Source organism: Perca flavescens, chromosome 21 (genome assembly GCF_004354835.1).
Source record: "Perca flavescens isolate YP-PL-M2 chromosome 21, PFLA_1.0, whole genome shotgun sequence".
Taxonomy (NCBI): Eukaryota; Metazoa; Chordata; class Actinopteri; order Perciformes; family Percidae; genus Perca; species Perca flavescens.
Genome location: NC_041351.1, coordinates 12,011,507 through 12,035,343, shown reverse-complemented (window position 1 = coordinate 12,035,343; position 23,837 = coordinate 12,011,507). Strand labels below are relative to the sequence as shown.

At 39.0% G+C, this 23,837-nt stretch overlaps 2 protein-coding genes across 3 annotated transcripts; one reads left to right on the top strand and one right to left on the bottom strand.

The window, feature by feature from the left end:
• Positions 1-356: 356 nt before the first annotated feature.
• LOC114548268 (zinc finger CCHC domain-containing protein 24) lies at positions 357-15,124 on the top strand. Its single transcript, XM_028568111.1, has 5 exons — positions 357-394; positions 2,337-2,810; positions 3,852-4,052; positions 12,419-12,583; positions 13,974-15,124. Exons 2-5 carry the CDS (start codon positions 2,598-2,600, stop codon positions 14,085-14,087), a joined length of 693 nt encoding a protein of 230 aa, XP_028423912.1. The 5' UTR covers positions 357-394; positions 2,337-2,597; the 3' UTR covers positions 14,088-15,124.
• Positions 15,125-16,134: 1,010 nt separating this feature from the next.
• On the bottom strand, positions 16,135-22,103 carry ppifb (peptidylprolyl isomerase Fb). 2 transcript variants are annotated; one of them, XM_028567086.1, is made up of 7 exons: positions 21,767-21,826; positions 21,537-21,567; positions 20,756-20,804; positions 20,445-20,533; positions 20,066-20,162; positions 18,188-18,263; positions 16,135-16,290 (listed from the first exon to the last, which is right to left on the bottom strand). In XM_028567086.1, the coding sequence occupies exons 4-7, from the start codon at positions 20,451-20,453 to the stop codon at positions 16,155-16,157; spliced, it is 318 nt and encodes a 105-aa protein (XP_028422887.1). In that variant the 5' UTR covers positions 20,454-20,533; positions 20,756-20,804; positions 21,537-21,567; positions 21,767-21,826; the 3' UTR covers positions 16,135-16,154. The 2 variants fall into 2 exon arrangements, with proteins under 2 accessions (XP_028422887.1, XP_028422886.1); XM_028567085.1 differs by lacking the exon at positions 20,756-20,804 and having other exon boundaries at positions 21,767-22,103.
• Between the last annotated feature and the right edge of the window lie 1,734 nt (positions 22,104-23,837).

Below are 23,837 nucleotides of genomic sequence, written 5' to 3'. Positions count from 1 at the left end.
TGCAGTCTACTTCTCCGCAATGCAATGTATCAATGCGATCAACATTTTAAAAAAGTCCTTCATGGTTTTCCTTTAAAAAAAAAAATGTATATTGTTGTATATTGTTTACAGCCATCAGTTGTAAACATTAGTAAGATAAGTGTCCGGAAAAATTTAGCACAAAAAGTCAAACAAAAAACAAAAAAAGACAATAACAATATAGGCTTAAAGTTTTTGGTAAATAGGCCTACGTTATTCAGTGCTCACTTTCCCTCTTCCTTCTCAGAAGTAGCCTATATGTAGGCCTAGGTAGCCTAGGAGGAAAAGTTATAGCCTCGTGAGACCGTCCTGATCTCGCGAGCTCCAGTTTTCCATATGCCGAGCAAATGCTAAGCAATCCATCTGGCGGAGTCAGGTTAGAAAAATTAAGCAGAACGAAATAGATATATATTTTTGATTGAGCACATAACAAGTATACAGCCACAAGTGTAGGGGAAAGTGCGGTGAGTTGTACCAGTTTTTACTCAAAGTGACTTTAAAGTGAAGCCATGACAGTAATGCCTTCAGCTTAAGGATGTACATATATTTCAGGATGTGGCGTATCCCTGAGAACAATAACTTTGGATCTGAAATAAATTGTTTCAGAAATATAGCTTTTGGGAAAAAAGTGGTCTCATGGCACAACTTGCCCCTGATGCGGGGTAAGTTGTGCCTTTGGGGGGAATACGTTGGGGTAAATTGTGCCAGTGATTTCTGAAGTAAAACAGAACATTTGAATGTTATGAACTGTAATGCTGTATGAAAGCAAGACAAATGCAATACAAAATTACTCATTTAAGGTTTATTTAGATATTGTCACCCTATTAAACTGTTGGAATAAGTCATATTTTGTAGTTTGGGAAAACACAAAAAACTTAAATACACAATATATGATATTTGTGAATCATTTCAGGCAAAAAGGCTTTTGCAATAGATGTCCGTTTACATACATAGAACGCTGTCTATCAATTATGTAACATATAAGAATAAAGTGACTAGGCTAATTTCTAAACATCCTATTGTGACTTAGGCCACTTGAAAACTTAATAAAACGTCTGTTTAATAACATAGTGCAAACTCAAAACTGAAATCAGTGTTAGCTAAATTAAACAAATGGCAGGTAGGCCTAAATCAAACACTGACGAGGCATGCCCATCTCCTCACTTCTCCAGATTATCCCCTGTGAGTATGTTAGGATCTGGCCTACTACTTAACATCCCACTTGTCAATGCTGCTCCCTTCTGGCTGTACCACCAAGTTTTTGGGGTGTGGGTAGTTTCTTGAGGACATCACCTCTAGGGATGACTCCTTCATCACTGGCACAACTTAACCCAGGCCCTTGGGCACAAATCACCCCAGACCCACAAGTTTGAAAAACTAGCATGATCCAGCAGTTAAGAGCTAACATCATGCTAACTCTATAGACTCATTGTGAAGCCTGCTAAAGCACTAAAACATGTGTGAAATGTTTTCAAACTTTTCTATAATTGTTCAGACACTACAATCAAAAAACTTTAATCATAGAAATTTTACTTTGAAAGGAAAAAAACTGTTTTTTGAGCTAAAATGTGCATACTTCTCATGCCATGTGATTCCCTTCTTTGGAGGATGAGTAAAATGGATGGCTTTTCAAAATGATGTGGTCACATGACCAATTTATTCAATGGTTTTCCAAAAACAAAGGGTGGCACTACTTCCCCCCTGGCACAAATCACACCACTCTCCCCTATACAATACAAACAGGTCAAGTACGCCAGGGGAGATACAAAAAATAAAACAATAATAAAAAGAAAACAACTCAATTTACATAGCCTAAAGCATTTGAAAAGTAGGTACAAATAGTGTGTGTGTTCTAACAGCCTTATTACTGCAACAGGATATAGGCCTAGTAGAAATATAGGCTAGTGTTTAATGTGAATGCACAGCTCTATGAAGTTAGGTGTTTTATTTTGGAATTTGGACTTATGGATGTAAAATTTGGTTAAGATTGGTTGATATTTGTGTTAATGTTAATAATTAATGAAACCAAAAAGTACATTTTCCCAGCACAAGGAGAATTAAGGGTAAATAAGACCAGCTAAGTATCGAGACAGTTTACTCCAAAGTAATTTAGTATGAGGGCATAACCAAAATAAATGCACAAGAGTTTCTCTTTGATTCCCACAGAATGTACAGTTTACATTGTCTTTTTGAGCTTCTGTAAATAGTGGTTGGTTGGGTAAAACCTATGAAGCATTCTAAAAAAAAAATTCTTTGACTTTATTAGTCAGAAATAACGATGCAAACTCATGTTGGACCTCCTATTCGCTGTGACGCAGCCCATCGTCCTGGCTGGAGCGCTGCTTCACGCTTCCCACTGGCATTCAGGCTTTTGCGCTTCATGCTGCCACTGCACCCTCCCCCGTGACTGTTGTCCCGTTACTTGGGGTCCATCAGGGCTCCCCAGGTGAACAGAAGGATCACACCCATCAAGCCGGAGCAAGGGGAGCAAGGGGGATGACTGAAAGAAGTTGTGTGATCCAGAAAAACCGGCGGTACTGACGGTGCTGTTCCAAGAGGCGCAGTCCTCCAAAAACAATATGATGTCTGCAATAGAGACTGGTGCCCCTGTGTACCAACCTGCACAGCTGCTCAACTGGGTCTATATGTCTTTGCAAGACACTCAGAGCAGCACTTTTGATGCGTTCAAAGCCGAGTCGGACTGTTCTCCTCAGGACATCAACATCTCCAAGCGCAGCGCAGCTGATCTGAGCGCCAACTATCTCAACAACTTCTTCCATCTGAGGAGTGAGGTAGAATTCATGTCATGTTACGCAGTCATAACGCGCTCAGTAGTGATTAACACGTTGCATGGTAGTTTACAACATGTGTGCGTTGTTTAAACTTTCACCCACTCATTCTTTTCTTTTTCTTCTTTTGCTTCATGTCATAAACCTCTCTCTTAAGATGAATATTATATAGGCCTACACGTTTCACTCCAGCTTATTTTTGTTACCCATACAGTAAACCTCACCTGCATGCCTTCATTGGGTCGCACTGTGGTGAGTGGGTAGCACATGAATATGTGTTTTGTACTCTGGTATAGTGCCTGAGTGTGTTCAGACTGTTCTGGTGTCAGTGCGCAGCTGGAGGAGGAATGGCAGGTTGAGAAAGACCTCTCACAAGGTTTTAAAAATGTTAGGGTTCAACCTGGCCGGCCTCTGCTTGGTCAGAGGAGTATGCTGTGCTCAGTGGGGCTTGGTGCTGCTTAATTTAATACTGACCCATTTAGGAAAAGTAAGGAAAATGAACATAACTCATTAAAAAGGGAGTTGTAGTTAAAATATTGGCATAAAAATCGCAATTTGCTGTACTTTAACTTAGAAAATCACTTTTTAACCAAATGGCATACTGTAACTTAGTGCATACATACCACAGACATGCAGTGGCTTGATGTCTCATGCAGAACATTACCCACTGCAATGTGCATCTGATCACAATTCTCTTTCTGCTTCAGAGTAAACAGCCAGTGTCTGCAGGCTGTTCTTCATGTTTGCCCTTCTGGTGCCATAGCACCCGTCTCCTCCAGAGGCACACAATGATGCTGATTGTGCCATGCCTATAGAACAAATTAGAAGAATGCATTACAAAGGCATTTTGTTCTGACGTGGAAATGGACACTACTGGCCCACAGTGTAAATGCAATAAAGGCAGCACATCTGCAGAATTGAAATAATGTCGGCTACTGTCAGTGACACAAACAGGAGAATCAATCAGGGTGATGGACTGACATGCTGTCTGAAATGGTCTTTCATTGAAGAGTCACAACAATATACTTCTTTTTTCTCTGACAGGCCTTGAACAACAATTCCTACAAGAGCTCCTCTCCCTACGGGTCCCTCAACAATATCGTGGACGGCCTGAGCTCTCTGGCTGACCATTTCTCTGACCTCTCCCTGTCCCTTGAGACACGCAAACCCAGCAAAAGGCCGCCGCCCAACTACCTGTGCCACCTTTGCTTCAACAAAGGCCACTACATCAAAGATTGCCCTCAGGTGAGCCAGTCAGTGGTGCTGCACATCAGTCAGGTGCAGAAACTGCTGTGTTGAGCTGTCCATAAAATGTGTCAGCGTGTTTCATAGAACATATGAAGTGCTGTCTGATGAGGTGAAAGTCATTATGAGAATATGGTGACATACTGGATCTGGTTCTCACTTCAAATTCACAAGCTTCCTCCTAGTTGTATAATGTTTGTATTCTTTTTTCAGTGCGAAATAGATTGCTCAGCACATATTTGAGTTAGATGTACCACTGCAGGTTGGTAATGAGCAGCAGATGCCAGATTGGATCTGGGAGCTGGCTTTAATGAAAGATGACAGGTTTTTCTGTGAAACTAGGCATGACCTCTACTCCAAACAAGAGAGAAATATTACCATTGCTTTATGTGCTGCTGCGGTTCCCCATTGATCATGTTCATAGGGAAATGCCTGACATTTGTTATGTGAAATGCAAATAATCACATGGCTGATGGACAGGAAGCAAAGTAGCAGAAAGTTGAAATTCAAATAGCTGGTAAACATTTACTGGTCAATTTATGTAAAAGAGTTTTAGTAAGTGTAATTGCTTCCTTTTTTTTAGCATAAAGACTGCTTTTCCAGTCTTTATGCTAAGCTAAGATACCCAGCCAGCTAGCCTACTGTACAGACATGACCGGTATCAATCCTCTCATGTAAATCTCTGCCAGCAATAGAATAAGCTTATTTCCCAAAATATTCCTTTAAGTAAAAAACAAAGAGCAGGGCGCCCGGATAGCTCAGTTGGTTAGCGCAGACGCCCATATATAGAGGTTTACTCCTTGACGCAGCAGGCCCGGGTTCAACTCCAACCTGTGGCCCTTTGCTGCATGTCATTACCTCCCCTCTCTCCCCTTTCATGTCTTCAGCTGTCCTGTCGAAATAAAGGTAAAAAAAAAAAATAATAATATAAAAAAAAAAAACTGTCCTGGCCACATTTTGATCACTCTCTCCTCTAGCCTTGTCTCTGAGAGCTTGTCACCTTCATCACTGCCAACACAGAGAAGATTGGTGCAGTTAAGCAGTGAAGACAGTGGAGGAATGTGAGGAATGTGGAGAAAATAATTGCAGTAAGCTTATAGCTCTTAACATTTTCACAACTGTGCACACCTGGGCTAACGCAGCAGAAAGTGTTTGTTACTGTTGGTTTTGTCAGATTCAGACATACGTTTGAAAATGGCTGAGAGTTTATTTCAAACATCTTTTTAAACTGACACTTATTTTTGAGTATATATCAGTCTTTTGGGCCTCATTGATGTATAACCTGACTAGAAGGAACACTGTGTAGGCTACACCCTTAAAACACCAGTTTTTGCACAACATGTTTCTTTCAAATGAAGAATAGAGAGGCAAACATTAAAGCATAGTAAAATCACTTTAAAAGCTGTTTTTTTAATGGTGTGTAATAAAACATTATTAGCAGCAGCAAGTTCCTTTGGACTGTTTGTTGGGGGCTTCCATAGCTGACTGGTTTGCAATGGAGCCGCAGTGGACAGGAATCAAAGAATGTCACGACTCAGTAAGATGAGAGAAGAAGCACACAGGAAGTGGGTGTGCAGGGCCTTTAACAGCCTCTCTCTGGGTGGAATGGGGCCCATGTCAACTCTAAAAAGTCTGCTTTCTTTGATAAAGGAACACATGGTACCTCAGTGGAAGCCTTAGGAGATGAAAAATAATGCTACTTAAGGTGGAGCCCATGCATTTGAGTTGCAGCTACACGGAAAGGTATTAGATATGCTATCCATGCTGTGCTCCGCATGTGAGTGTTAAACATCCTGTTGACAGCATAGTGGAGAGTTGGGTTACTTTCTTCACTAGAGGGTTAAGACGTCAAAGGATTACTCTGAGATATTTACGATTCTTCTTTGCAGCCATGCCCCTTTAAATGTGCAAAATCTGGAAACCATTTCTGCTGGCTGGCTGTCAGCCGCTTTAGAAAGATGATGTCAGATTTTATCATGTGTTGCTAATATTTCAGACCCATCGCAAGATTACGGCCGTTGTCATGACAAAAGGCCTCTTCAGTTGAAGTTGAGCTGAACGTTCTTCTGAAGCTGTAACTAATGAACAAACTGCTTTTTGTTCTTGTTGGCTGGAATCTGAGGCATTTTAGCTCTGAAATACTGTACCTACTGTTGGTACACATTTGATGTCTTACTATGTGTTGGGTTGCAGAAAAATCTCTTAACTTAATGTTTTCATCTGAAAATCATCCGTCTTCTGTACTGTTTTTAATGTAAAACTCTTTCCATTTTCACCCAAGCGACCAAATGAGTTGCACGTTCAACACCTTTTACCCCTTAACCCAGGGTCACAACATTTTAATGACCCTTTGCCAATTAAGTAGCTGAACCCGGTTACTGTAAAGAGAATACACTAGTGACAGTGTGCTGACAGTACATGGGTGTATGGTGGGAAGAGCCTGGGCTAAATAAGGAGAGCATTGTTTCTCCAGAGGGGCCGTGGAACCAAAGGTCAGGAAGTCAGGCTGTATTGTTCGCTCAGCTCTGCTTGGCTGCAGTCATCTCCGTCTCTCTCTGTCTCTGTCTCTGCAGAGGAGTGGCTGTAGGACACTCGTTTAAAGGGCCAGTGATCAGCTTCCCAGAAATGTCTGCATCCAGAATGTGTTTTTGGAAACAGTGGGTAGCACAGGAAGTAGATGTATGTCTTTACAGTTAAAGTTTAATCAGGTTTGAATGGAAGGCAAACGTCTGCTTTAATAATTACTTTGGAAGGAGGAACTTGTCATAATTGCAAGCCTTGCAGAAGGAATATCTTGATTTATATTTGGTCTTTGAAGACTGACACATATAGTTTTAAATTACTTATTTATCATCCCATAATCCAATATCCTTACAATAACTCTATTTGAATTGCTCTTCATTAAAGGAAAAGTTTTTTTTTACCAGGAAATAGCCTTAGCGCTTTCTTCCCCTTCATTTTCATACAGATTAAACAGACAAGATGCAAAGTGTAAATTTGTGAACTTTAAAAAGGAGTCTGGCTAGCTCTTTCCCCCAGTTTCCACTCTTTGCGTTAAACTAAGCTAGCTGGCTGCCGGCAGCAGCTTCATATTTAGTGCAGAGATATGAGAACGGTATCAACCTACTTACTTACTCTTGGCAAGAAAGTGTATTTACCAAAATGTCAAACTTTTCCTTTAACGTAACATAATATCCTATAGTATTTAGTAATTCACACAGATTTCTTTATTCTTTATCAGACAGGAAAAAACTCTACTATTAAGACCACCATCTAACACCACAACATAAGAATCAACGACATTCTAGTAGCATCCTTTAGCAGCTCTTTCATATTTCACCCTCATTTCCATTACCTCCGCCTCTGTAATTCACAATGACCATCCAGGATAACAAAAGTGATGTATCTTGAAAACACGCAACCATGTAAAAACTGAGCTCTTCACAGCATTCTTTTCCTATATGTTCATTAGCTTTGAGTATATGACAGCCTCTGTTTATCAGTGGGAGTCTATCTACCCCACATACCAGGGTTTCCTCTATCTTGCTCATCCTCCTCAACAGATGATCTGGCCAAAAGCAACAGACAGCATACTGAGGACAGATAAGACTTTTATCAGCAGTGAAAACAAAAGGACTAGAGCAACAGTAATCAGACAGTGTTGCCTAAGATTCACCACGTATTCGGCGATGAACTGTGTCGCTCCCACCTGAAGTGTCCTGTCCAAAAACACAACACTGATCCCATTATCAATATTCAAATCATAGCTATAAAACAATAAAAATATCTATGATTTTATCCAAGTCAAACCTGTCAAAAATAAAAGTTATTCCTGAGGTTCGAATCTCATTACTGAATTTGGAAATAGCTGTTGACAAAACAATCTAACCTGGACTATTAGTGTTCTGAAGGTTTCAGTCATATTAAATGATCTTCATACAGGAGTTAGAATTCCGTTGTCATGGATTTGTAGAAGTTCAAACGGACATTTCTTTTCCGGAACTTGTTTTGTTTTTACAGTATCCATTATGTTGTCTTCTAATGTTGTTGGTTATAAAATAAATTAAAATTACTCCTTAATATAGTGATTATAAGAATTACATTTTGGGGAGATATACCACATTTTGGATTTGTGGGAGCGATAACACATATTTTAGATTTTAAAACAACAATATTAACTAATGGTATTTGGGGGTGCCATACATTTTGTGATTATAAAAAGTTTGCATACACAATTCTGGGTTTCAGGGACTCAAATTTGGGGATTTGAGTTGCTTTCAAAGATTTAGATCAGCCCTGCTTAAAGTTAAAGTTACTCATTTATTATGAGGGAGGATTAATGACAGAAAGACAGAAAGGATTGATCTCCTTAATGGATTTTTTCTCACACTTATTTGCTAGCAGGTTGTCTGCATTTGGTTGAGTAGAAGGTATGAAGGTAGCAATTCACTCATTAACAGATGCTGCGAAATGCTGTTATGCCTACTGTACACCTATCAGAGACATTTTCACTGCCATTTCAAAATAAATTATTGTGCGTTCTTGTTATCCCAATTGACAGCCGTTAAAATGTATCATTCTCACAGTGCAACACTGACTGTAACTTCACCAACTACTGAAAATTACAATGAAATTAAACTCATTGGCAACCTACAGTTGTAAGATTTTCCCTTCTTGAATCTCGCTCAGCTGGGTTTTTGAACAGACGTTGGGAATATTGTGCTGTTGCATTTCTTGTTTGTCTGCCAGCCCACCCGCCCCTGTCACTCACCCTTTGCGAAACATAACGCCACTTTACAGCTGTGTGTGTCATCAACTTGCCCACAGCAAGGACTGGCGCTCAGTCTGACTCTGGATGGAGCAGTGTGTGTTTTGGTCGATAATCCTCCATCTATGAAAACAGCAATGTGCATTAAATAGAATAAAGAATAATGTCTGTGAATGTGTGTGGGGAAATCATTCCACTAGTTTGGCTGCATTGGCTGCGTGCTCTAAACAAAGGGATTGATGCAAGATTGAAAATCTGTAGATAAATAAATAACCAGCAATTCATTGATTATTGTTAAAAATTACTAAACTAATCTTTTGACCTCTCTTTGGATGCAGTAATAATTGTTTTCCATAAAAATTCTCTCTCTCTCTCTCTCTCTCTCTCTCTCTCTCTCTCTTTAAGGAACATGGAAAGTCATGCGTTTGTTGCTTTAAACCCTCCATTAATTTCATAAGATAATGAAAAGTATCACTCAGACCTATTGCTGTGGATTTCAGTCCGGGCAGTAATGTGTTGTTTTGCTTTGGTAACAGCTGGGCTTCTCCCTGATGCTGTGGGGGTCTGATACAAATTAAACCCAGCTAGGGAGAGAGAGCACTGCGGTTTTGTTAGTGTGGAGTAATTGACCACATGGTATCCAATAGGCTTGGTGTTGCTGTGTTCTCCAGGATGAATGTCTCATGGGGTTATGGAAGTGGGGGAGAGAGTGAATGAGGGAGAGAGAAAGGAGGAGGGGGTCAGGGAGGGAGGATTTGGAGTAGTCCATTGTTTATCCTGATGGTTTCCAGATGATGGCAGAGGGAGGCAGCCAACCTCCTGGGCCTCTCTCACCAGGCTGCAAGGATCCAAGCCAAGCTTATCTGCTGCAGCCCTTAAAATCTTGCTTTACATCGCTCTGCATACTCTGGGGCTGATTTAAGTTACACAACTGGAGTTATGGCTTTTGGATGGGATGAGTTGTTAATGCACATAATAAATGAATTTAACATCTATCTTAAAACAATGCTGTTTCTAACACATGGTCTCAGGCTGCAAAGGTCTTCCATCAAATATGAAGAATCTGTTTTGGGAGAAAATGTAAATTCTTTACTTTAAGCCTACAAAACAAAGGGGACCAAAAAACTAACTAAGCCTAAAACATCATTCCTTTGTGTTTTAGCCATACTACTGGCGTGGCTTCAGGGATGGCAATGTTAGTCGCTCAGTTGATCCACCACTTTGGTCCATACTAAAACATCTTTAAAAAAACTATTGGATAGATTAACATTAACTTTGGAACAGACATTCATTGTCCCCTGAAGATGAAGCCTAATGACTTTGGAGATCCCCTGACTTTACATATAGTTTGTAGCGCGGTTTAAAGTGACATGTCCCGACAACTATTGGATTGATTGGCATGAAATTTGGTATAGGCATTCATGGATTCACTCAGGATGAATAGTAATAACTTTGGTGGCCGCTTAACTTTTCATTTAGCACCATCATCAGATCAAAAATTGGATTTCTCTAATACTTTGGTTTATTAATCAAATAGCTGCAAAACTAATGACATTGCTGTTTTTTGTGTTCAGTGCTAATTAGCAAATGTTAGCATGGTAACACACTAAACTAAAAACTAAACTGCTACACATAAGCATGTTAGCATTGCCATTGTAAGCATGTTAGCATGCTGACGTTAGCATTTAGTTTAAAGCACCGATGTGGCAAAGTGAACCGCTAGCATGACTGTCGCTAGCATGGCTGTCGCTAGCATGGCTGTCGCTAGCATGGCCATGCTGTCGTTTGCATGGCCATGCTGTTGCTTGCATGGCTGTAGACTTGAACACATTTTCCATTTTTAGCCAAGTGTTGCACCCTTTTTCATTGAAATATTGTGATATGATCAAATCATGTTACTGTTTTACAAAACACCTAAAATGGCATTTTAACTAACAAATGATGTACAGTAGCTGTGTAACATTGTTTCATTTAGACTGCTTTCCACATCGTTTTGCACACGTTAGCTATAGCCTATTGTGATATAGATATTGGAAAATAAAATCCTGACTAATATTGAGATATCAATCCTGGCTATATTGCCCATCCCACACACACATTGTCTTAGTTCAAAAAATATTTATTTAAAAAATATTAACTATCCAAAAATGCATCTTCAAGGCAGACAATAAAAAAAAATATTCCTCTGTGTGTTGAATAGACTTGTTTTGTCATGAGTGGTAAAGGCTTGACGACAGATTTGTGCATTTCTCTGCATTCACTCAAACTTTCCTGCTTTCCATAAGAGCCTCCAGTCACTGTTGGGTCATGAGTTTGATTTTCATTTGCCAGTTGTCAGTGTCTCATCTTTGATGGGACCGGTGGAAACTCCGGACTGTGCCATGCCCTTTGCTGCCCTGTGGGCTCCAGACTTTAGGTAGAGCTTGTTTTGCTTGTTCTGCAGAATGAAAGCTGTTTCCTCCCTCAGGAAGATGATGCTCGTCTGCTCTCCCTTTAGGCGCTTGGGAAAGAGGGCTGCCATCAAAAGTGACCTCCCACAGTGCCTCATGGTGGCTAAATGAGGCAAACTCAGGAATCAAAATGCTTCACAGTGGCCTTCACAGTCAGGGACTTGACTGTTGTAACCTTAAACGTATTTTGTTAAACACATGTAGTCCTGGAAATGAATAGAAATTATCTGTAAGAAGTTTTGAACCAGACATATGTTCCTGCTGTGAAATCAAAACAAGATTTGAAGTTTGGCTCCTCTGGTGGTGCAGATTCTTAATTTTGACTTGCCCTACTTTTTAGCCGAGGTGCTTTTAATTTAAACCAGTCTTGTCGAAATTATTTAGTTGTGATGGGTTTAAGATTTTGTCATGTTATACAAGTGCAGAGTTCATCTGGGTTTTATTTCCTCCCTGCTAAGATCTTTTGTGTCCTGATTGGTGGGTCGGAGCCAGCTGGGAGGGATGACTGAGAGGCTAAGGTATTTGTCCTATAGCAGGGAGGGCCTCTCCCATTGGTCCCCCCACAGGCTGGGGCCTTCTTTTATGGTCCCTCGGGAACACAGCTGGAGGGAGGGAGTTCATTTCTAATGGGAAAGCTGAGACTCCTTCATTTCTGTCCAGCGAATACATTACACTTAAACATTACAATATATCCCAACTTCCTTAAAATAATTTTAACTTTTCTACATTTCTACACTGTCCTTCTACAGGTTAGATAATTTAGGTTCCTTTGAAATGCAAGGCTCACCCTTCCAGGGCTGCAGTAATCAAGCATCAAAGCAAATGAGCTCTTTAACTTGCATTGACAGAAGCCACAAATAATCCATCTCATTCCTAAGACAAAACCACCACTTGACCACCAACAAGGCTGCTATCACTTCCCGTTCTAACCACGCAGAACTTTGAATTGGCTGCCGTCCAAAGAAACCAAATAGGTCAGTCTCCTCCAGTTAAAGGTGGCAAGAGGCAAAAGCCAAAATGTTTAAAGCTGTCGACATTTACACGTTGAGAAATGTCTCATTTTTAATTACCAAGTAATGTAGTAAAGCTTCAAGTAGGTTGCACACAAGGTCAGTAATGTTTGCTGTCTGCTGTATATTTCTGTTCAGGCTCGACCCAAAGGTGAAGGCCTGACCCCGTATCAGGGAAAGAAGAGGTGTTTCGGTGAATATAAATGCCCTAAATGCAAGAGGAAGTGGATGAGCGGGAACTCCTGGGCCAACATGGGACAAGAATGTATCAAGTGCCACATCAACGTTTACCCTCATAAGCAGGTAAAAGTACACCAGAACTACAGACAGAAGGAATCCAAAAATATACAGGCGAATGCTTTACTGCACAAATGGCAGAAACCCAATGTATGCTTTGTGACTGTGGGTTGTTACGGTATGTTTCCTTGTAGTTTGACCCTTGAGGCCAAGAGCTGCTTTATGTTTTCTCTTTGTCCTAAACTAACCAGTTTAACTATGGAAATCAAATCCTGTGTAACTGAACTGGTATACTGTTGCAGGCATAATAAATGCCTGAACATGTATTTAAATATATACTAATGTCTGATTTGATCACTATCTTATGTATCTGTTGGTATGATAATACCAGACTGGTGGACTGAAACGTTGAACCAAAAGGTTCATTCTGAAATGTCTTGCAGTTATGTTACTTCTGCCCAGGTTAACACTCTCTGTTCCATTTATTTGTTATTTAGTTAGCAGAATATCTTAAATATATGGGACCTGCATTTAATGAGGTTTGGTGGAAAGTAAATCTATGAGCCAAAAGAACAAGTTGTTAGTTTTTGGTGCAAATAGTGTCACCATGTGTCAATTTATAAAAGGACTTGAGGTTTGAAGGTAAACACTTTTTCATTTATTTATTATAAATTCACCAAATGTACCTACTTTTACTTTTTAATAGCATTTTACTGTAACTGGTTGCTAAATTTGTGTAGGTGTGGTCTATTATATATAAACCCCCATAACTGAACAAATGATGACACACACAAATATCAGCTGTGTGATCCTGCAAAATGTTACGGCATTTCATCTAAAAAGGTGATTTTTCTCCAAACTTTATGGCCACCATCAACCAACCACCATGACTGTCCTTAACCCTGATGCAGACTACACATGGCTGAACAATACTATACATTCTGATTAACATAAAATTATGAATCAAATTATATTTAAAATGTAATTCGAATTTAGAAGACCGTACAGCTTTAATACATACTTTAGGAGTGTTTTTTGCATAGTCTGTGACCACAGCCGTAGCCAAGAATGAAGCACGAGTCCAAACTCCTCCAGCAATAGATTTTTTTTAGCATCAAAAAAGTGCATTAAATAGTTTGAACTCCCTACATGATGCTCTCAACCGTTTTAAAGAATTCTCCACACTCTCTCTAAAAACACAAAAAGGCTATTATTTCATTGAAATTTGATTTTATGTACTTATGACATTTTGAATATAGAGTAAAAAAAAAAAAAGAAAAAAGAAAAATCTGCCTTAAATAAAACACGTACGGTGCGACCTCTAGCTCACCCAGTAAGAGCGTGTGCCCCATGTAGGCTGAGGCCATTAAACACATAAATACCCAGAAACAACACTGAGGACTTAAACCTTAACAGCTCTGTCTGTGATGAGTAATTGCCCGTTTCTTTGTTCCAGCGACCTCTGGAGAAACCGGACGGGTTAGACGTATCGGACCAGAGCAAGGAGCATCCACAACACCTGTGTGAAAAATGCAAAGTCCTCGGCTACTACTGCCGCCGCGTGCAATAACACACTCTACTCGCCTTACGTACTCCTCCAAAGTTTTATCAAAAAGGGACTTATATTTGAATTACTAAAACTACATGTTTAACTTTATTGTACTGTAATGCATCTAACGGTTTATTGTCATGACATATTCTCTTTGACACTGTGACTTCTCAGTATAGGAGGCTCATTTTTCTACAGGCTCTTTCAGTGGAGACGAGTACTTTGCATTTGCTGGGTTCTTGTAACTTACTTAGTTATCATTATGTGAATATTCTTAACTATGAATCTCACCAACTGTGAATTAAGAAACTTAGCTCTGTGTCTGTCTTCGCTCATGTCCGACAAGTTTCCAGATGAAGATTCTCCTTTACATGTTTGTATATTCCAGAAATAACTTAAATGAAATGTTTTCTGTATAAAATATGCAACAAGTTTATACTAAGAAGGATATGCACTATTAGTGTGTATCTACATTATTATCTGTATTATCAGTACTGGAGGGTACATACTTTTTGAATATATTTTGTAAGCTATTACTGTTTTTTTTATTAGTACACTTTGTGAAGGACTATATATAAGCCAACTAACATTTATTCCCAAGTATGTGTCTGTATTTCTGAAGACACCCTTTAGGAAGGCTGTCCTTCCAAAAAGCAATGCAATATGATAGAAACATTTTGTTTCCTGAAAAATAGAATAAATTACAGCGGTTATATTTTGGCACCCAGTGCTAAGAAAGACTCGACAAAGTGCTTTTTTAAATGGGTCAGAGGTTGTAATGGCTCATAATGTACGTAACATGAGACAAAAAAAGCAGTAAAAATCTGAACGTACCAAAGATCATGAAGGATTAAGTGGAAGGTTGCATGTGCATGTTGATTTCAAGGAGTTTTATATTTCAATGAAATTGTGATGATAAATGAACATGGAACAGAAATACACTCTGACTTTTAATAGTTTAAAATGTGTGAAACACCATTTAATGTGCCTTAGTTTAAGTGACCCATGAGATTGATCCCTTGAGCTCCCTAAAATGTTTTTGTATTAAAATGTTTTTAAACACAGTTTCTATGGTATTCTTTAAAACTGCGTTTGTCTCTAGTCAAATTAAGATCACTGTTTTTAATATATCCATTTGTTAGTGGAGGTTTGGGGGGGTGAAGTCTACATTTTGCTGTACATTATAGCTGACAACTGATAAAATCAAACTGTCTTCAACATTAAGTGATCCAGATGTTACACATTTCAATCTACAGCTCTCTTAATATTTTTCAAGCATCTGGTAAAATGTATTTATGGCAAAGCAAATCAGATTTGGCTTCATCACCCTCTCATATACCATTGCTGGCAGATCCTTCAGTACGCTGTGATACAAAATGCCATGCAGAGAATCCAAGCTGACCCACCCCCCACACCACAAAAAGAAACATTTCCCTATGCAGGAGCATTTAGATCTGACATTTTAGGCTTTAAATTTGTCTGGGCAGATGACAGCAGAATAAATACTTATCGGTAGAAGACCATTAGTCAACTGCGACTGATGAGGAAAACAGAAGGAGGTGGGAAGAATGACACCGATCTCAATCCTCAGCTGTCAATAAAACATTCACCTTCCCCCATAAATGGACGCACCTTTAACTTAAACAGCTACAGCTTCAGCTGTTCGAGTGCAAGTGACCAAAAAAGAAAATCTTTGCAAGTTTAAAGCATTTTTGGGATACTTTGACATGCAGTATAAAAACAGATGGCAAGAACAAGCTCACATATTTAAAAATTGTTTTTTTATTTTTTGCAAATTACTGCCTCTTTCCCAAACCAGTTTCCCTGAATATTCATGTATTATTATCTTTAAGTACAACAGAAGCCGTACTTAGTGTTCTATATTACAAGTTCACATTTTTGAGACAGTGAAGTGCGTTAGATGCTACCTGGATAAAGACTAACACAGAATTGAAGTGTTAATATCTTTTGCCCGCAAAAAGAGGTAGCACTCTGTGCCACGACTGAAGAAAGAGCCTCTTTCACTCAGACCTTCACATTGAAATGACAGCAGGAGATGAGACTATGACTGTGTCCACTGCTCAGAGTCTACTCAAGCTCTCCACAGTCTGCGATAGTGATCCTCTTGGAGGTTCGCCCAGACCGTGAACCGTACGACTCCACTCTCTTGACCACGTCCATTCCCTCCTTCACGCTGCCAAAGACAACATGCTTGTCGTCCAGCCTAAATGAAGAAAGAGGTTTATTATCACTGCCCCTGACTGTGAGACAATCCATGATGCACCCAGCAGGGTTTGACTCATGGCTTTCTGTTGGGTGATGCCGCTACTTCAGCATTGATTCTGCTCTTTCATGCCATCAATCAAATCCTCACAAAATTTGGTATCATGTCAAAACATTACAAGAATTCACATCTTCCACCAAGAATTTTATTCCCAGCAGGATGAGAAAAAACATCTGAAACAGCATTTTAACAATAACCGGACATTTCTTTATACATATTTTAAAAAGCTGCAATAACAAAAGCCTTCCAAAGGCAGCAGGATTTTAAGATTGGATGGTATACCAAAGCTATTTAACTGAATGGAATCATTTAAGACACTTTGTATATAGCTGAGGTGAGAGAGGAGCCTCTGACACACCACAATTACTTGCTGATATATGGACTGTAAAAACTGTGGTGGTGAATTGGAGTGCTTTCAGGTTTGGATCCTGGGAAAGCAACAATACTCAACCCAAAACAAACTGTCCCGGAGTAGCTGCTCTTTCTGTCCATATCGTGTGGGACTTACCAAACTCACATTGTACTAAATGTTTCAATATTCGCAGTGTCCAAACTGCACACTGCCACCACAAGCACTCACAGAATTAAGGCAACGTGGTTAGGGTTGGGTACCGAACCCGGTACTTTTACCGGTACCGACCGAATCATGACGGTACTACCAAATATTGGTTCACGTGAAATCAAACGGTTCCAAATTTTGGTACCTGAGAGTAAGCGCAAGCTTATCTGTCCTCTCTGCACATTGACAGAGAGCAGAGGTCCGACACACGCGCGCGCAGAGGTGCGGACGGAGCAACGTGGGCTCTGCAGTTTTGTTGAAGTCACAGTGAGTCACGGCAATGCCGATAAAGTGGTTTCAAGTGTGGTTACAGTTTCTAAAAACTTCACGGAGACACCTTTCACCGTGATACAATATTAATGGCGAGCAGAAAGCGGTCGTGGTGCTGTTCGACATTACACTTCATATGACATGAGCAGGCACAACAGTGGTTTCTATGCCCTGGGGACTGACTGACAGGCTGAGGTTGAAAGCCAAGGCAACTTTATTTCTACAGCACCTTTCAGCAACAAAGCAATTCAAAGTGCTTTACATGAAACATTAAAGAGCAATTAAAAACGGTCATGATTAAAATAAAACAGGCTAAAATATAATAATATACAAATACAACAATAAAAGTTACAGTGAGTAAGAAATGTATAATTATTCAATTTAATAGGTTGTAGTGACAGGTTTGGGAGGAGAGAGGGAGGGGTTTTATTTTTGTTTAATTTCTGTCAGTGTAAAATATTCTAAATAAATAACAATGTTCTAACTAAATAGGTTTGGAATTCTATAAATATAAATCTATATATAAAAACAATTTCTTTTGTAATTACAGAGGGAAAGTACCGAAAAAAGTACTGTTGGGTACCGGAACCGAAATCCAGGTACCGGTATCGGTAGTGGTATTGGTTCAGATGTGAAAGGTACCCAACCCTAAACATGGTTAGTTATGTCTTGTCTAGTTTTTTTGTATTTCCATAATTATATTGTCATTTCAAGTTTAAAATGGCCAGAAACACACATTTCTCAAGATCTGAACTTTAAAAAAACGCAAATCTACAGATGCTTTTAGATCCGAGTTAGAGCCCTGAGAATTTGAGCTAAGTTGTGGTGAAACTGACTGAGAATCATTCTCCCATTAGATTTCTGTATACTTTGGGATAAAGTATTGATGTGTCTTTGTGTTTTTGTTCAGTTTTGCTCATTGCACACTTTTCCAGACAGGCCAATAATGGTGAAATGAAATAGAATAACTACAGTAGCATCAACCCTTAGAGTGTTGTCAGCACATACCATTCGGTTTTACTGGTGCAGATGAAGAACTGGGATCCGTTGGTGTTGGGTCCAGCGTTGGCCATAGACAAGATACCTACAATGCAGCAATTCAAAAGTTATTTTAAAATCATGTCATGCATTTCGTTTGAAGTAACAAAAATAGCCTGCAGAGTTTACGGTTACCCGAGCTACAAAGAGTGATGAGCGAACTGATTTTACAATGTGTTGAATCACAGTTGAGAAACAATGCGATTCATGGATCACTTGCACACATATAAGTAAATTAGAATCTCATGGCCACAGCAGACATTTTGACATGTCACAGCAAAGAAAGCACAGGTGTAAATAATACAATGAATGATGGCTGAATTTCATTAAGCTGCTTCAGTTTCAGGGTCCTGGTATAGTGTATGCTGGCTCACTGCCCCCAGGGACACTTTAATAGTAAACAAATAAATAAATACATAAGCCATTGTTAAGGTTATCAGTAACACTTGTACGCTTCCTTCTATGACAAGTCAAAATGTCTGCAGAGGAAGAGGGCTATTTCATCATTATCTAAAACTTCAAAGTTAATTTATAACAGATAACTCAAATGCTATTTGCATAATGCTGCCACCTGTTGGTGAAAATGAGTAAGACAAACATCTTGTCACAATGCGAAACAGTATGAATCATGTTTATTTTCCAGTAAATGAAATTTTCTTGCACAGATATAATATGGCACCCACAGTGGCCATGGCTTTTACATCATTCTAAACATTTACATCAACATGTTTCATATTTAATCTGTTCTTTGTGTTTGATTTGATTTTATTATATTTATCAGCCTGGTTTTCAATGCATTACTATAGACATTTCCTGAAAGAGACAGATCTTATCCAACTGCCACAAATACTGCAGCTTCTCAAGTGTGACATTTAATGTGTTTGTGCTGTGCTGTTTATCCCACTGTGCTGTTAAATCTCATACTCTGCAGTGATTAAAGGGTAACTACCGTTTTTTTCAACCTGGACCCTAGTTGCCTATGTTTTTATGTCTAAGTGACTGATGGGAACAACAATCTTTGAAATTGGTCCAGTATCAGGCAAGATCGCTGCAGTCTGCAGCAGTGAAACAGGCTACAATGTAAGTTATGGGGCAATAGTAAAGCTTGTATTTAACATCACAAAAGTGCTCATTTTGCCGCTGACAGGCTCAGATTAAATATTCTTAGTGTCCGACAATATTATGGAAAGGATTTCTAAGGAGGTTGACTTTTCTGTTAAAGAGTAAGATTCTTTTTTTTTTTTTTTTTTTTTTTTAAACATAAAAACATCCACAAAATCCATGTTCGATAAGCCCACCAGACTCCATGTAAATAAACAGTAATTTTAGCATCGTCGAATACACTTTTTTTCAAAGTCAACAGAAACAAAACAAAACTATGAAAAAACATTTTGGGTCGTCTTTCCACTTTTCCAACCATCACAACTCTAGTTTTGGTTGAAATAAACACAATACCTTGGCTCTATGTACGCTAAAAGTATTGCTTTTTTCCAATAGAGTCTAGTGGGTTTAACGCTAGCAACTTCAGAGCTGTTTAACAAAAAAGGTCTCAAAGAGGTTTTAAAGGTATAGCTCTGAAGGGCTCCTTTCCATAATGTTGTCAGACATCAATTTCAAAGATTGTTGTTTTGCGTTCCGTTTGTATATATACACACACACACACACACACACACACACACACACACACACACACACACACAGTTTGTATATGTATATACAAATGGACTTACCCTATATGCGTGAAAGAAAACGGGAAATTCATTCTGCAAAATTTTTATATTCCCAGATTTCCCAGGAAATTCACATTATATATTTTTTATAATAAATTAAACAGAATGGGATGATTACCAGGTCCGGTGTGCTTCAGCTTAAAGTTCTCGTCAGGAAACGTCCTTCCATAGATAGACTTCCCTCCAGTTCCATTGTGGTTAGTGAAATCTCCACCCTGAAAAAATATCACTGTCATTGCACTGCAACAGCTGTAAAGCTGGACAGGGCACTGCCGAGGTGCTCTTGAGCAAGGCACTGAACCCCCAACTGCTCGGGGCGCCTTTCCACAGGCAGCTCCCTCACTCTGACATCTCTCCATTAATGCATGTATAGGTACTGAGCATGTGTGTGTAATGTGTGTAATAACAACAGAGTGAAAACATTGTAATTTCCCCTTGCGGGATTAATCAAATATACTTTATTATTATAAAAAGGGACACAAAAGAAAAAGGCCTACCTGGCACATGAATTGAGGGATCACCCTGTGGAAAGTTGATCCCTTGTAACCAAAGCCTTGCTCCCCCGTGCACAGCGCTCTGAAGTTCTCTACAAGAAACATTTGTGTCAGATTCTCTCTCTGACAATCCACACAGGTCTGTGGTTTCCAAAAGTGTTATGCAGGAACAAAATAAGTGGATCCCAGCAAAAAAAAAAAACTTGAATGTACGGCTGACTCCCTCTTATTTGAAAATAATAAATTAATCTATCCTTGGGTACTAGTTATTTCTTGTAGTTTTTTTTAAATGGATGGGTTACTGACGTCCTTACCTTTTTAACTGACCAAAATGTGTCCATAGCACGTGTTTTGTAGAAAAACCTGTTTTGGAATCATCAGTTTTTAATAGAAGAAATTATCTGTTACTTAAGTCACACTCAGTAAAAGTACTCATTCATATATCATATGACATTTTTTGGATTAACATTAAAGATGCATTAATGTGCATGTTGCATTTTACTGCTCTAGATATGGTTATGCTGATTTAAATCCCTTTATATACTGTTGAATAGTTTAATCTAAAGCAATGCATCATATTCTTTAAGATCACGTGTTTGCAGCATCTCTGTCCTGTGAGAACCACATATCTCTAAAAGTCAACTTTTCATGAGCTCAGAAAACAGCCCTGTTTTCAGATTTGCGACGATGCATTTTCCAGCTTTCTTACTTTATTTGGATCCCCATCAGCACTAAAATAAACATTGGCTATTGACACATAGTAGGGCTTTGACTTTTGCCCAAAAACCATATTCGAAGTTAGTTTGTTTATTAATATTCAAATATATTCAAATATTTATTAATAATATTTTGACCATTAAATGCCTTCAGTAAGACTTATATTGTTATCAAACTTCGTATATGTTCTGTCCACCAGAATAAACTGACATTGGTTGTTATCACTGGACAGGAAGGTTAGTAATCTAAAAAGTAACTAAAGCGGTCAGACAAATGTAGTGGGTAGAAAATACAATAACTGCCTCTCAGATGTAACTTAGTGGCGCAGAAGTGATAAGTTGAACAAAATGGAATTCCCAGCAAAATATTTGTTCTTACCTGCAGTTTTTGGCACAGCGTCGGCGTTGAGCTGCAAAAGACAAATGTCCTCAGGGTCAAAAGTGAACTGGTTCTCTGGAAAACTTGAGACTCAAAGAATGTCAGTGAACCTTATTGAAAGGACACGGGACGGATTTTAGGTGTTTAGCAGCTGTCGTTTTCTTATTCATTCAAAAGCAAACATTAAGAAACTGAAAGTAAAAGCCGTTTAGATGTCTGAATTGGCTCACCTCAAAGGTTACCCTGCCGAGAGGCTGGTCGTCTGCAGCAATGTCAAAGTAAACCGTGGGGTTTTTGTTGACAACTGTAGGACCGCTGCTGTACATGCGCGCGGCGGTAAACGCCAGAGAACATAATTTTATCCTGTTTGATAAAATTAACATTTTCCAAGCTAATAGTCCTCAGTGAGTTTGCTCGGGTCGTGAAAGAGCAGGTGTCACGCTTCCGTGAGAGATAGATAGACAAGAAGGAAGTTAATTCTCACACGACCGGATGTACACGTTATTGTATGGCTGTACATCAAGTGGGTAAGCTTTGCTTCAGAACTCGAGCCATCTATGGCGCCATTTTGTTGCTAACTGGCCATCACCTCCTGTTAGCATTCCACTGACCGCCATTTTTTTTTTACGTCACTTGACTGCGAATAACTTTACATCAGAAATGTTTGAAGACTCCATTTGTCGGTTGTTTAGTTCCAAAGAAACACGACAATGTATAAAAGGCTTCATTACCTTGTAACTCACGTTATGGCTCCGTAGCAGACGTTTTTTGTAAAAATAAGCTAACGATTGTGTCATAACCAAGTGACTTACTGTCGCATAGTAGAGGAATTACCGTATAGTACAGGAGAAGTTCGCAAGCAGTTTCGATTTACATGAGCTGTTTAGGTTTAATTACTAATGTTAACTAGCATGTTAATTAGCAATAATTAGCCTGTGCCCATGTTATCTCCTTACATCCACCTACACTCTCCGTATCTGGAAGATTGGGAATGATTGAGATTTCTCTTGGCACAGCTACCAGAAAACTTCCAACTTGACACGTTGCTCACGTCACATTCTCTTAGTTGGAGGCTGCGCAGTAAAGCTGGCCATCACGGGAAAAGTGCAACGGGGTCTATTGGTCCATTATATATAGCCGTTTCTCAATGTCAAGGATCCTTCCTTGACATCGAGAAACAGCTGCTGTCTATGCTGTACATCTTCACAGAGCGGCGCCGGTTAAATCTCGCGAGACTTAAACGTTATAAAAGCAATTAAATATTTCATACACATTTTCTAAAGCTGTCCTGTCAATAAAGGCCTACAAATGCCCCAAAAATAATCTTTAAAAAAAATATAAATAAAGTAGCACAAAGCAAAAACATAAATACATACAAGAATGTATTTAATAAATCAAACAAAAATAATAATCATTTCATGAGTGCAAATTGAGTTTTTTCTTTCAAATTATATACCTCTGGATTGGGAAACACTGCACTAACGTTCATAACGTTAGCCTACATAATAAAGTAGTTAAAACTAGCTCAACCTCAAGCAGCTACAACAGTAACCTTCTGCTCAGACATCAATGCATCAGTATTAACAATATCATTTATTATATACTGTAAGTCCCATAGCAAGTCAAGTCAAGTCAAGTCAAGTTACTTTATTTGTCCCCCAGTGGGGCAATTTGTTGTGCAGCAGGTAGTATAATAAAATCACACACAATATTACACACAATACAGAGATTGCCTACCTTGCAGGCAAATTTAAAAACATAAACAATAAATCAAGTTATCTATGGTTCTTTATAGAATTAAAAAGTAGAATGGCTGCAGGTACAAAGGAGTGTTTATATCTATTTGTTCTGAGTTTTGGAAGTATAAAGCATGATCCGGATGGCAACATCTGAAATTCACCCCGTAAGGGATGAGAACTATCTGACAGGATAGATTCAACCCTTTTAAGCATCTGCTTCTGATAGAGTTCCTCCAGGCCTTTTTGCCTAGAACCTGTAATACTACTGCTCACCTTAATTAGCCTGGAGAGGGCGTTTTTTTGTTTTACAGTAATGGACCCATACCAGCAGATTAAGGAGAAGGTGACAACTGACTCAACAAAGGACCTATAGAAAAGGGTCAACAGGGTCTTGTCCACATTAAACTTGGCCAGCTTTCTAAGGCAATACAGGCACTGCTGGTCTTTCTTGCAAAGCAAACTAGTATTTGGCTCAAAGCACAGCTTGTCATCAATAATGGATCCTACATACTTGTACTCTTTAACAACCTCTATTTCCTGACCATTTATACTAGTTTTTACA

Bases quoted from the DNA above. Each gene is read 5' to 3' on its own strand.
- LOC114548268 (XM_028568111.1), top strand. From the start codon at position 2,598: ATGATGTCTGCAATAGAGACTGGTGCCCCTGTGTACCAACCTGCACAG. The intron at 4,053-12,418 runs GTGAGCCAGTCA...ATTTCTGTTCAG, and splicing joins ACATCAAAGATTGCCCTCAG to GCTCGACCCAAAGGTGAAGG. The intron at 12,584-13,973 runs GTAAAAGTACAC...TCTTTGTTCCAG, and splicing joins ACGTTTACCCTCATAAGCAG to CGACCTCTGGAGAAACCGGA.
- ppifb (XM_028567085.1), bottom strand. From the start codon at position 21,919: ATGTTAATTTTATCAAACAGGATAAAATTATGTTCTCTGGCGTTTACC. The intron at 21,568-21,766 runs GTGAGCCAATTC...TGTCTTTTGCAG, and splicing joins TCGGCAGGGTAACCTTTGAG to CTCAACGCCGACGCTGTGCC. The intron at 20,163-20,444 runs GTAGGCCTTTTT...ATATTTTTTCAG, and splicing joins TCCCTCAATTCATGTGCCAG to GGTGGAGATTTCACTAACCA.